Source organism: Amblyomma americanum, chromosome 7 (genome assembly GCF_052857255.1).
Source record: "Amblyomma americanum isolate KBUSLIRL-KWMA chromosome 7, ASM5285725v1, whole genome shotgun sequence".
In the NCBI taxonomy this organism is placed as follows: domain Eukaryota; kingdom Metazoa; phylum Arthropoda; class Arachnida; order Ixodida; family Ixodidae; genus Amblyomma; species Amblyomma americanum.
This window is the reverse complement of record NC_135503.1, coordinates 47,675,956-47,690,505: the sequence shown is the minus strand read 5'-3', so window position 1 is coordinate 47,690,505 and position 14,550 is coordinate 47,675,956. Positions and strand designations below refer to the sequence as shown.

General features: G+C 44.9%; 1 protein-coding gene across 1 annotated transcript; it reads left to right on the top strand.

Annotated features, from left to right (window-relative positions):
• Positions 1-2,716: 2,716 nt before the first annotated feature.
• LOC144097670 (neprilysin-1-like) lies at positions 2,717-6,238 on the top strand. The gene is made up of 2 exons (XM_077630321.1): positions 2,717-3,490; positions 4,133-6,238. Exons 1-2 carry the CDS (start codon positions 2,717-2,719, stop codon positions 6,221-6,223), a joined length of 2,865 nt encoding a protein of 954 aa, XP_077486447.1. The 3' UTR covers positions 6,224-6,238.
• The last annotated feature ends 8,312 nt before the right edge of the window (positions 6,239-14,550 follow it).

The following is a 14,550-nucleotide window of genomic DNA, read 5'->3' as shown; positions in this document are numbered from 1 at the left end:
CGACATAGGACTAACTGGATCGCAGTTCAACAAGTCTTACTCCTCTGTACATCCGAATAGTTTAATTTAAATATGCGTATCTCATAAAATATATGCGATTCATTTAGTAGAAATGCATGTAAAGCAGCAATATTGGTAATATATTACCACAGGTAGAAGAGGGCATAACGCAATCATATAGCTAGAATTTGACTTGCTGCTATGCTTCCAGAAAGCGGATATACACCTTTGATTTGAGGTCAACTTATGTAAGTGTTTTGCAGTATTTTTTTATTTTAAGAGACAACTAAGTTATAAGCCGAATATTCTGAGTTCATGAACAATGTGCATTTTCTGAAGGCAGTACATTTCATCATCATTAGCAGCAGAAGCCTGACTATGAGAACAGCAGTACGTTAACCTTTGAATATATAACTTTTAGTTTACTCAGTGAAACCTAAAAAAAACGGAGATAGCATTGATCAGTCATGAAAGCGTAAGAAGATTCCCTCCAATCATAGATATGCAGGGCTGAACTAGTAATGTTTATCACCTGTCTTTGCAGTGCTATACCCTGTGTCCGCTTTCGTGTGCCTGACGGTTGCAACGAGACACCTTTAGTCATTCACCTGCTGCGGAAGTTTCCCGCAAATCGCACAAAGCCCAAAAACTAAACGGTGAGTAGACGAACTAGCGGGTGTGTAGAACAATATCAGGTCTAATCGGAGGTGATTTTAGAGCGGCTACATGGCTCCAGTTGGCAAATTAAACTGGCGCCGTCATTCATCACATTCATTAGTCTGCACTTTACGTTATCGCTCTCAGGCGCTATGCACACTACTGTGCAGCGAATGCGCAGCTTCCTCTGAAAGCTAGAGGGCTACAGCTAGCCGCGATTTTTTTGTTTGATAGAATTTCGCGCTCATGTTGTCGCTCCTGGGGCGCATTTTCACTTTCGCTTACAAATAGAGCGCATATATCCCTATCAAGAACAACAATTTTTTTTAGTATTTTTGGCTGTGAACTCCCTGTAATGACAAATTATTTTAGCAGCCACAGTTTAATGTAGTATTGTTTTGTAGATTGCAATTGCCACATAACCACGGCCAAATACTGCAGTACTACCGAAAATTACTGCATGAATACAGAACAATCTGTCGTTACGATAAAACCAAAAAACATTTTTTTAATTTAATTGGCTTTTGGCGAAAGGAAATGGCGCATTATGTGTATCGTATATCGTTGGACACCTCCACCGCGCCGTAAGGGAAATGACTAAGTAGGGAGTGAAAGAAGAAAGGAAGAAAGAGGTGTCGTAGTGGAGGGCTCCGGAATAATTTCGACCACCTGGGGATCTTTAACTTGCACTGACATCGCACAGCTGGCGGGCGCCTTAGCGCTTTGCCTCCATAAAAACGCAGCCGTCGTGGCCATATGTTCGAACCCGGGAACTCCGGATCAGTAGCCGAGCGCTCTAACCACTGAGCCATCGCGGCGGGTACCAAATAACATCATTTCGTGTTTTCTGCACAATTCTCTCGTTTTTCTCGACTGGGATATTGTTGAAATAAAAAAGTGATCTCGGTAGCCCGCTCTTCGTCCCTTTATTACGGTTGGGTTATCTGAAATAAGGGTGATGCTACCGTCAAAATAATCGTTACGAAAGTTGCACTGCACCTCAGGTACGAGGAACAAAGGTTGTCGGAAAAACCCGGACACAGTGAACTAGGAGGCACCGTCAGTTCGCCCTTGAGTATTTTTGGCTATAATATTATATGTGCAATTGCTACGAACTTAGGATGCAACGAACGATATCCCCGTGAACGCAATGTTCGTTATGAGTGGCCTCGACTGTAAACGTTTTCCTAGTAGGTGCTCTGTCCAATACGTTGATGTGACATCTCCAGCAATAGGGCCGAGGTAGGTCACCGCTATGTCAACGAATGCCCTGAATGTGCCCTTTATGGAGAGGCCGAACACGGTCCGTACGAAAAGAACGATAGGTACGACAGGCCTGGGGGTATGAGCCTGGCTACGGGACCTTGCTTTTCAAAAGCTTGATATCCATTGTTGCCGTATATGAGAGGGTCAGAAAAGTGACAATTTGCCTGCAAGCGCCCCATATAATGTACAGGTGCGTCTAGAATATGGTAAAATATATATTACTCGGTCGTCCGTCAAAATTTCAAATTGTGCTCTGGGCATCTCTGCATGGTAAGGAGCCCTTCTAAGAACGGTGCATTCTTTAGGAGTAAACATCTAGTCAAAACATCTAGAATGATTCAGGTACCCTGAAGCTGCCCATACATAAAAATAAAATAATTTCTACCTACGCAGAGTTCTCGCCTCACCTTAACTGCGGAGGTAATCATCCATGCATTCAGGAATGGCAAGCACGCGATGACTGGCACAAACTTCGTATGTAACTATTTCATCGTAGGTGCTCCATTGTTAACAGCCAACTAATAAAACTGTGCTCGCTGTAATAGGTCCAGGAAAATGTAGAAACAAAAAACCAGTGAAAAACGTAGAACTAGCACCTATTCCGGGTGTTCCGTGTTTGCGATGCCGAGGTCAACAATGGGTGGCCTTGATAAGTCGATTTTTTCAAATGATAATCGACGTCCGGCGTTATTGGCTAGGGGCATACCAGTGGTACGTGACTTGTGAACACAGTTCCGTATCCTTTTGTTGACATGTAGGCTCAGGCTGGAAGATACTCCGACCTCTCCAAGTGATGGCTTCGGAGCAAAAAGACGCGGCCGGCAGTGGCGGACGCGTTTCAAAGGCAGAGGGAGATATGTCCAAGCAATCCTCTCGGAAGAGACGCGGGCCCAGTGCACCGGTCACCGTGGACCCCAAGGAGGTATGCCAGCCTTCGCAGAGCGCCGAGGAGGGCGTCAGAACTGCATCGTCTCTGAGGAGACCTCCCAGTTTGTCAATGGGCTCTGCCGACAACCTCCGCCAACGCTCCTTGGCCGGCAGCTCCTCTAGCCGCCTTAAGGGCGAAACCATCAAGCCGCAAAAAACGCAGCCATCCTCAGACGGTCCTGCTTCAATGGCCGAAAAGTCAGGGAACGCTTTGGGCTCTAAAGAACCGTCACCGGGGTGCGACGAGGAGAATGTGCCGTCGCAACAAGCCCGGGAGAAAGGCTCTGCTCTGAAGAAATCGCGCCACAAAGCAGTCGTAGTGGCCTCCAGCGTTGCTGGGGCTCCCTCGGATGAAGTGGCACAGCAGGATGACATGACCGCCACCGCAGCCTCCACCGCGCAGCCTCCTGGCGCTGCAGCCAAGCCGTCTACCAAAGGCGGCGCGGCCGAAGCTAGTGCGACACACCACAAGGGCGGAGCCGTATCTTCACGGGACCAGAAGGCCGCCGGCTTTGACACGAATATCGCGCCTGCCGAGCAGCCGGCATCTAGCACCCGGGGTTCCATGGATAAACCAGTGAAGATCACCAACCTTAGCCCCACTATACGTGGCCTGAAAAATTTCGATTTGACAGACATGGTGAGTGGACGATTTGAACGTTTCATGACGACGTCTTTTCTAGATGGTCTGAGAATAGCGGGTGGCGAGTAGACAAGTTTTGTCTGCGCTTATACCTACAGCGTCATGACGCAACAGCCGTGAAGTAGAATACCACGTCGCTAACTCACGTTAACGCCAGCTTTATTTCATTTTTTAGCAGGGAACCTAATGTTATAGGCTGAAAATATTAGCGCTGCTTCAAGGAGGGGACAAATCGACAGTAAGCTTTGGTTCTTACTGTGGTAAGGAAAAATCAAATACAAACATAAAATTATTATCGGCAGTAAAACGTTTAAAGGCAATGTATTATATATGCCTCTTTATGACAGAAAGTGCTACCAAAAATGTCACACGTGGATGTTATCTCTTGTCACGTATAACACTGCAGAAATCGCAACGCCACTGATAACTGATGCAGAAAAATGCAAATAAAGTTTGGTCCAGCACAAGATTGCATGTCCTGCTGCTGGCAACCGCTTATGAAGTTATTTGAAAGAAATTGCTTTCGACACGAGCAGGACGTTCGAATGGGTTGAAAGGTGCCTAAAGATACTTTCATCTTTTCATGCAATGACCCTGCGGTTCCCGCCTTAGTAATACGTTGCTTCTAATCGCCTTCAGGTGAGAAGTCCTCGCGAGACCCTCGGCAGCGGCGCAGCCTTGCTCCTGAAGAATGAGGTTGTCATTATCCTCTTGCTCATAGTGACCATGACGTTTGCCCTCTTCGCCCTCTCCTTCCTACTCAGAGTGACCCCACCGAAAGCAAGGGACAACTGGTGCGTGTCAGACGATTGCCTTTCACATGCAGGCCTTCTCGAAAAGACGCGAAGCACAAAGTTCGACCCCTGCAGTGACTTCAGCAAACACGTCTGCTTCAACTGGTCGCCGGCGAAAGAAAGGGAAGAAATCCGAGATTTCGACTTGTCCGCTATGTTAGATATGGTGTTCTCGTGGCTGCAGAAGATGAGCACAACGCTGCAGGAAGGATCTGCGGTGTTCCCCGTGGCTAAGAAGGCACTGGCTATGCTAGAGTCCTGCATGAGTGACTCCTCAACGTACGGATCGAACTTGAAGAATTTCCGGCAATTTCTCGACAATCGCAGCCTGCTCTGGCCGAAAGCACCGAAGCGAGACGTGGACGCGCTTCATGTGCTCGTCAATCTGGCTTACCATTGGGAGGCCGCCTTTTGGTTCGAGATCCGAGTGTTCTTTGTGGGGACAGGCGCGTTCGGAGGCCGATGGAGGATCACGTTAAGGCCGGCTCCTCTGCTTCCACACTACCTCCGCCAGCACCGCGCTGTGATAAAGAACGGGCCGGAAGCCTACTTCAAGTACTGGATGGACTTCTACACAGCCCTATTCGGCGACACCACAATAGCCAGCAAGGAACACGCGCTCCGGATTGGCTACATGGAAGCAGACATTTTAGAGACTCTCAACAAGGCACTAGAGGCATCGAAAAAGGACTCCTCCGTGTTCCCCATAGGAGAGCTCGAAGTGTTCACGACCGGCATAAATTCCTCCCGATGGTTGCACCAGCTGCAGAACGTTACTGCCTTGAAACCCGAGCTAACCGGACAGGACGCTGTTGTTACTACCAATTTGCATTTCCTCCAAGCAGTGGGCAACCTGTTCGCCAAGTACACCAACGACCACATCTTGCATTTCCTGGGGTGGCAATTTGCCCAACAATACGCGCCCGTGTCTGACAGTGGTCTGCTGGTGGCACGTTACGGTGACCCCAGGACAGCCAGAGGCTTTCGACCAGCCTTCTGCGGATTGCACATCGAAGTTCCCTACAGGGTGCTCCTCCTGGCACTGCGCTTTGCGTCGCGGATTACGCAGAGAGATAAGAACCTCGTTGACACCGGCTTCGACCACCTCGTGTCGGCGGCTGTGCGTTTGGTTAACGATTCGACCTGGTTGGACACGGAGAGCAAAGCAGTGGTCGCAGAAAAACTTCGCTCCGCCAGCTTGCGTCTGTGGCCTCCGGCCAAATTCCTCAACGAGACAAACCTCGAGGAGTTATTTCGGGCGTTTCCAGAAAAGGAGGAGTCCTTTGGCGCATACTTTATCAGCTCGCGCGAGAGCGCACGAAAGATCAGCAGAACGCCAGAGTACGAGGCAGTGCTGGAGATACCGGAAAACTATGAGCTGCCGTATTTCGAGTACGACTACGTGTACAACGCCGTAGGTGTCGCCATCGCCGGAGTGGACCGCCCACTATTCTATAGCGAAGGCACCCTGGGCATGTTCTACGGCGGTTTCGGCTTCTCCCTCGCCTTAGAACTGGTCAAGGCGCTCGACCGCCAGGGTCTGCAGTGGCATCCCAGCGGATATGTGGTCAGCTCGATCCTCAGCTCAAGGTCGCAGGCTGTCTTCAACGCCAAAAACGTGTGCTTCAACAGGAGCGAATTTGGCGCCGGCGAGAGCGTGTTTCCCGAGATACCCGCGCTGCAGATAGCCTACGCTGCTTTCCTAGACGCAGCTAGTGAAGCCGTGAACACCACACAGATAAGCGCCGAGCTCACCGAAGAGAAGGTATTTTTTATGACCATCTGCCACATGACGTGCACCCAAAAAGGCGTCAAGAACCCCTTCGCAGCTGACTGCAACAAAATCGTGCGCAACTCTGCGGCTTTCGCAAAGGCTTTCCACTGCCCGGAAGGGTCTAGAATGAACCCAAGAAATAAGTGCGCGTTTTTTGATTGATACAGGAAATTTGTCATGTGAGAGTTTTCAAGACTTGATAACGTTGCTATGAGTGATTTTATATGCATACCTAAGAACACTGACAAGACTCTATTCCCTGCGCTGTTTGCACACCAGTGCATGATCGGTGCCTTGCTCCATAAGCAAGCTGTGAGAACTTTGCAAGACACCGCGTATTTAATCTTTTTTTTCGTTTTTTCTTAGATGTCCCATGTCGTGCTTCGAGCCTTATGGGTGTTCACGTTTTTGCCACAGTTATGGGCTAAGTGTTTATTCGCGACAGTGGTGGTTATGCAATAGTCCCAGCCAAATTGAGGTAAGAAATTCGAATCATTCCCGCTGAAAAATGGAATCCGAGGCGGCTAACGTTTGTACCTGCCCTGAGTTCTGTCCTGTAGCTGAGATTTCTCGGCAGATCTGTTTGAAATGCAGTTACTGCAGCTATGGCTAAAATGCGAACTACTCTTGCAAATTTTTGGTTGGATCTGGGCAAGAGCGAGCACCTAAAATGAGATTGCACTACGGTTACAGAGAATGGTAGCGTCTCGTGAATGTTTAAGGAATGCGGACGCGTAACATGATCCCGTGTCTGCTTTTACGGGTCGCTTTTTACACGCTGTGGCACCACTTCGGGATAAAAATTGCAAAGTAAACTATCCGAAGTATGTGCGATTTCTTGTCTATTAGCGTTGACTTGAACTCTTTCATTTAGTTTCGTTATCTTTTGCTTTGACACTTGAAAGCCACCTGGTCACATTACCTGCGCATCCAGCCCGTGTTTGAAATTTCAGAGAATTCCTCAGTATTTTGCCCACTGATATAAAAGTCATCCATGTTTACATTTATGATAATATAGGAACTTGAATTCGCGAAGCGTGTGTTCGTCTCTTCGGATAACGTTTCACTACTGAGAGTCACCAGTTACGAGTCGCATAATGTTATTCCTGGTTTCCTGTCTGGATGCCAGCGTATCGCAATACTCCCTAAGTGTCGGAGCTGCAAATCGCAGCTCAGACTTCAGGTCTGAACGCCGCGGAAATGTTTAGTGATTTGTGTGTCATGCGACGAACTAGTGCAGGATGATGCCTTGGTAAGTGGATGGAAGCATATCTACTAGGCAGGCGACCACTGTACATCGTTTACAAAGCCTTATTCAAAGTATTCATGAATTTTTCTCTACGTCCGGAGAGTTTTTCTTTTGCTTATTTTATTTAGCATTCTAAACTGGCAGCGTTGGCGAAGAGCTACGGCGGCAACAACCTCGCGGGTGCAGCGTTTCCGGAAAACCTCTTCTATGGCCCCCAAATCTACGGTGGCACACAGCAGGGCCAGAAAGAAGGTCTGCTGCTGGGCGGTTCGGCTCAGGAGCCCGCCATCGGCCTCTTGCCCAGACCCGTGCGACTGGGCGAGAGAGTGAGCCTCATGGACGGCGCAGGAGCTGTCCAGATCGCCGACCTGCCGCACTTCGACCCAACGTTGCTCGCGGAAGCGGAGATGATCCAGCTCACATCGCTCTGAAGACTAGACGCTGTCGAGGTGTTTCCTATTTCCTATAGCGAAGCAGGTGGGGGTGTCCAAGGCGCCATCGAGCTGGACGCGCAGAGAGTTTTCAGACGCTCAGGAAAGGAAGGCACGCAATATAAAACCTTACAAAATTGGTCTATAGACAGTCTATAGACTTATTATAGACTCTATTGCCTTCCTATAGATATTTCCTTTTGTCTATTCATAGACTATAGACTGTCTATAGATAAAAGTCTGCTAAAAGTGTATGGCCATAAATCTATACATTGTCTACAGACTCTCTATAGGATTTGTGTTGCCTATAGACTGTTCTCTAGGGCTTGCCTTTAGAGAGCCTGTAGACTTTATAGACATAAGTCTATGAACAGTCTCTAGACAGTCCATAGACATATGTCTATAAGGGGATATATACGCGCGACAGGAGTTCATGATGCAAAGACGGGCAATACTGGCACGGGACACAAAGATGGAGGTCTAGTGTGTCACAACGAGATTCTGCTTTTATACACGTTGTGAGTCATGCCTCAGTTCGTAGAAACCAGCTTTTCCTTCTTTGTATCACCCTTGCTCGGGCTACTCGAAGTGCTGTACACAAGCGCAGATATCTGACCCTCGTGCTTGATTTTCTTTTTATTGTTGTTGCTCAAAGAGCAATTGCTTCTTACAGCCTTGTGCTAAAGATGCCGACGAACGATGTTACAAAACAGTGCGGATCAATCTGTACTATACACCATGATGAAGAGTATTTGCTGATACATTCACTCTGTGGACAAGGAACAAGGTGTGAATAAGGGCCCTGAGCAATAGTGAAAAACTATGTTTTTCCATATTTTGCAGTGCCTGACTAATATACCGCTCAACTGCACGGTTCTAACATCGTAGCGCTGCTAGTTTTGTTTACATAGCACGCTTGGTGACAAATTGCTTGTTTTCTAGCAGGCGATCAAAAGCACGTCCTTTCGTCATTACCGCTTCACTGCTACGGGCCTTCACATCTTACATTAGGCCCTGTAGGTATAAGTATCCAGCCTCATCGCTAGGGTACGAGATAAGCGAAACCTAAAGGTTTCAGTGCAATGCTGTGCTTTGTGCTGGGTTCACAAAATTTGTCATGTGTTCTTTTGATCTAGCAAAGACACATAAAGATAACAGCTCCGCGTTTTTATTTTGTGCATCCAACTCACGCTTTCATAGATCAGTGCTTACAGTTACAAAGCTATTTTCGGCTTACAATACCTATCTTCGCATTCTTTGTCCTTGACTGTAAGCTGACATGCATTAGAGTATGACTTAAGACAAAACGTAAAGCATGAGCAATCCTTTTCAGTGCCAGATAGTTTACGCTTTTAAAACCACTATAAAAGTTTCCAAGCTACTTTAGGTTACCGAGCCCCATCAGCTTTCTTACCATACGGCGATGTACGTGCCGCGCTATGCTAAAGGAGCGACAGTTATGCAATACTTTATGCGTTCATAAAAATCACAAAATATGATGATCCCATTCACATTGAGTATGAACCGTAAAATTAAGACTGATAACCAGCGAAACATTGCACCCGCTGGAACGTTGGTAGACACACTTAGAAGAACTAGCAATACATGCATTGCTGGACTGGCAAGAGGAGTTAAAACTAATGCCGCTGAGACTTGGTAACCGAGATACGATGAGAAGCCACAGCTATAGGCAGCGCAGTGCGTCTGCAAAGTAGTGGCCGAGTTGGTAATTTCCCTTTGTTTCCTAAGACTGTTTTCCAATTCCTCTGAGTTCTCGTTTAAATAAATCGCACCAAGAGCGTTGACGCGACTAGATACACCAGAAGGCGAATCGTTATATGTTGCCGTTCAGGTGTCCAACGATGTATGAGACAGATACTGCGCCATTTCCTTTCCTCCAAAAACCAATTATTATTATATGTTGCCGAAGGCAAGGAATAAAAAAAATCTGCGTCCTTTGTTTTTATCCGTGTTTAAGGTCAGTTTACATTTACAACTTTAAATCGCGTATACCTTGGCGCCAGTACAGAGAAATGTGCACAGTCAGTCAGGCTTTTCGTGCAACAGGTTTCAAGATGTATGAGTGTTTCTCTAGCAGGTTAATACTTGATTTGGTGCGCTGGGTTGTTCTGCTTAGCTTATTATCTGCATAGATGATGCTTAATTTAAATGTTTCAAATCCTTGAGAAGTGATTTATAGGGTACCATATTAAGCGTATCATCAGGTCTGTGCTCTGAATGTTCTGATGTTACCGTAGCAGCAACTTGGCCGCCCACATACCTGCCCCTTTCCACAAAGGGTCATGGATTAGCGACTCAAAATTGGTGTGTACGAGCGGGTCTTTCGCGCATTTTCTCCACCTTTTTGCTAACCTTGTTCCATTATCTTACCAGACGCCCATGAACGAAACATACAATGAACCCGAACGTACGCCGGAAAGAAATGCGCCTGTATAAATAACAGCGCAGTCTATTGGAGTACGAGTAACTAAATACGCGCCCAAACGACACTACAAAATGAACTCCCACATCAATATTTGCCCATTTTCTGGACCAAATTATTTTGACTAAAAAATATCTTTCACGATCCTTTAAAGCAACCACTCTAAACCTCTGCTCCCACACGCAGCTTTGCACACAAATTATGATATTCCCTGCCATCCTTGTATTCAATGTAAACAAGCGAGGTCTTAGTTCAGGGAAGAAAATTATTAGAGGAAATCGTACGCCGTATTGGAAGTAAACAAAATATTACGATGGTGGAAATTAAACTTTATTTATTTATTTATTTGAAATTCCTTACAGGCCCACTGGGCACTGTGTAAGGGGGGCGAAAAAAAGATATAATACAGTGCATTAATAACCAAAGGAAACAAAAGGAAACGTACGCGACGCAAAATAATTCACTACAATACAGGATAATGTGCTCACCGAACGTGGAAACAAAGCGCGATTAAGGCAAACACGGAAACATGGCAAGCAAACATAAGTAAGAAAACATCCGAATGACACGAGTGTAGCAGCAAAGCAAAGAACAATAATAGACTTGAACGTAGGTGTGCTAAATGACGGTTTCAGTGAAATATGTGATGAGTTTAGAATGGAAAGATTCTAGATTAGACGCGGAAGCGATGTTGTCTGGCAGATCATTCCATAATCTGATGGCTCGTGGTAATGCAGATGAGTTAAAAGCCAATGTGTCACCATATATTCTTGCGAAACTAAACTGATTATATAATCTTTTCGACGTGCGGGATGAGACATCGAGTTGAAATGAGGTAGTTCTATTGAAGTGCGCATATTTGTGAAATAGAGTGAGGAGAGCGATGTCACGGCGCGTGCTTAATGATTGTAGAGAAAGATCTGTTTTAATCTGAGTGACGCTTGAGCGGCAGTTAAAGTTTCGTGAAATGAATCGTGCTGCCCTGTTTTGGATAGATTCTAACGCGATGATCATGTTCTTATGATAGGGAGACCAAATGGGAGTAGCAAATTCAAGTTGTGGACGAACAAAAGTGAGGTATGCTAGTTTTCGAATATTAGATGGTGAATTTCGGAGATTACGGCGTAGGTATCCTAATGACTTTGAGGCGACGGCACATATGGATGAGATATGGTATGACCATGAAAGATCTGAAGAAAAGTTAACGCCGAGGTATTTGTAATGTGATACGTGAGAGAGTAGATCATTTTGAATACGGTATGTATAGCTAGATTTGTTATTTTTACGGGTGAAAGAGATGACTTTGCACTTGGATACATTAAGAGTCATTAACCATGAGTTGCACCAGTCGTTAATAGTAAGGAGGTCTGATTGGAGCGCCAGGTGGTCATTAGTAGATCTAATAGGGTGGTATATAATGCAATCATCCGCGAAAATTCGCATACTGGAAGTTATATTATTAGGTAAATCATTGATATAAATAAGGAATAATAAGGGACCAAGCACACTGCCCTGCGGTACACCGGAGTTAACTGGGGAAAGGTTAGAGGACAGATTATCAAATACGAACTGTTGGCGATGCGAGAGGAAGTTACGAAGCCATGTTAAAGTTAGCGAGTCTAGACGGAGTGATGATAATTTCGAAATCAAGCGGCAGTGAGCTACGCGGTCGAACGCTTTGGCAAAATCAAGGAATATACAGTCAGTTTGAAGGTTATTGTTCATATTAAAATGCAAATCAGTAGTTAGTTCGAATAACTGTGTTTCGCAGGAGTGACCCTTTCTAAACCCGTGTGGATTAGTGTAAAAAAAGTTATTCTGCTCAAGATGACTAAAGACATGCGATGAAATTATATGTTCAAGCATTTTGCAGCAGATGCACGTGAGAGATATAGGACGGTAATTTTCAGCGGAGTTTTTGTTTCCAGATTTAAAAATTGGCACTATTTTAGCTATCTTCCAGTCTGAGGGTAGTATTCCTGTAGTTAATGATTGCTGAAAAATATGGAATAAAATTTTGCTTGCCACTGGAACTGTATTTTTTGAAATTTTTGAATTAATGCTATCAACACCAGCCGAAGTAGATACCTTAAGAGAATTTATGAGACACGTGATGCCTTCTTCAGTTATCTGAATAGGTGTCATGTAGCGGTAATTAAGATCCGGAACTTCCGGAAGGGTGGAATGATCTTCAGAAGAGAACACAGATGAAAAGAAGGTGTTAAATATTGAGGGGCACTCGTTGTCTGAGATGGGGGTGTTGTTACTTTGTAGAGAGATGGAACTATCATCACGCTCAGGGCATACTTGTTTCCAAAACTTTTTGGGGTTAGTTTTCAAAAGGGCTGGAAGATCATGTGAAAAATATTTGTCTTTTGCAGCAGATAAGGCGGAGCAATAGAGTTTTAGTGCATCACTGTACTTGTTCCACGCAGAAATGGTACAGGCACGCTTAGCAGTCCGGTATAGCCGCTTTTTCTTGTTCCTTAGTTGTTTAAGCCTTCTAGTAAACCAGGGATTAAATTTATCTTTAGTTATTTTGATCACAGGGACAAACCGGTTGATCAAATATGAAATCTTATCTCTAAAAAGTATCCTGTTTTCCTCAACGCATCGGTTGTTAATTGAAGGTAGAAATGTGTGATAAAAGAAGGTTTCTAGTTCTGTGTTGATAGCTGTGAAATTAGCCTTATTATAATCGTGAATCTTTTTTGTTACATAGCCCATAAACTGAACCGGGATGTCAATACTTAGCTGAAGTAAATGATGATCGCTGAATCCCTTTAAATGAGTTACTGATCCTATCGTTTCCGGTGCTGTAGTCAGTATCAGATCTAGTATGTTAGTGTTGCGTGTAGGTTGGTTTACAACCTGTAATAGGTTGAAATCGAGCGTCAGGTTACAAAATTCTGTGGAAATATGACAAGGTGATGATAGTTGAGCCCAGTTGATTAAAGGAAAATTAAAATCTCCGATGAGATAGATGCTATGAGCAGAACATAACTCTGTTGGTTTAGTAATACTGATACGCAATTCATTAACGAAAGAATGACTAGAATCTGGCGGGCGGTAACAAGCGCCTATCAGAATCCTAGTGCAAGATAGTAGGCAGGCGGCCCAGACAATTTCCAGATTTGAATCGGTGTTAATTACGTATGATGTTATTGTTTTCTTTATGCCTAAAAGGACGCCACCGCCTCTCTTTCCAATGCGATCATGCCTGTATATGTTGTATGAATGTGCACCGCGAATGATTTCGTTGTTTGTAATGTTAGGATTCAACCAAGTTTCTGTAAGAATGATGATGTGCGATTCACTATCGTCTAGGAAAGTAGAAAGCAGATCGCGTTTTGGCACTAGCACTAGGCTTCGGATGTTGGCATATGACAAAGATAGTGATTGAATGTTACGTGCACTCGACTCATGGGTATCATTCGGGCATTTACTATTGTTTAGCTATCTGTTGGACGGCACAACACTGTCTGTAGTGGTGTTATATATGTACGTCTTGGGTCCCATGTGCAGTTTGTCAAAAGATAGTTTGAAAGGCTTGTTCAACGCCTTGGCAAATTTATAAAGCTTCTTCCTTGCCTGTCTCGTTGTGAGCGAGACAATATACGCCCTATTTCGTTAACATCGAACCTTGTGAAATTGGTGGAAAGGGTCCTTCTCAGCCGTGTCATGTCATTCATTTCAGAAAATGCTGTATTGAATCCATGCCAAAATGGTTTCAGGCCGGGTTGTTCAATTTGGTGTGCTCATACTGACCTTGAGAGTCGTATTAAATTAGCTGGCAATAGAAAAAGTTTGCTGCGCTTGTCACCTTGGATGTCAGTAAAGCATATGACAGCGTGGAGCACTCGACTCTATTACTAAGATTACAGGAACTCAACTTCCCAAGCTATTTTGTAGCCTGGATTTCTGTTTTTTTTTTTGGAAAATAGAGAATTTTACTGCTGCCAAAATGGTGTTTCCTCAAGGAGATTTCCAAAGACAAGAGGTGTTCCGCAAGGATCAGTTCTCTCACCTGTTCTTTTTAACATTTTTTCTAAGCTCAATTCCATGCATTCAAAATGTGAAAACTTATGTGTACGCCGACGATATTGCATTTTTTGCATCAGCAGGTGACATTCACACTCTTTATCAAACCCTACAAAATTACCTCAATGTTCTTGACAACTGGCTAGGAAGAATTCATCTGTCCCTTAATGTGAAGAAATGCGCATTGTTAGTATTTACAGTTTCTGTTCCAGTAAATATCTGCCTGGTCTATAGAAATAACACAATACCTCAAGTTCAGACGGTGAAGTATCTCGGTGTAATATACGACTCTACTCTCTCCTGGCGGCCACACATTGAGCAAGTT

Excerpts from the sequence above, each read along its gene's own strand:
- LOC144097670 (XM_077630321.1), top strand. The coding sequence starts at position 2,717 with ATGGCTTCGGAGCAAAAAGACGCGGCCGGCAGTGGCGGACGCGTTTCA. Across the intron at positions 3,491-4,132 it reads ATTTCGATTTGACAGACATG|GTGAGAAGTCCTCGCGAGAC; the intron begins GTGAGTGGACGA and ends AATCGCCTTCAG.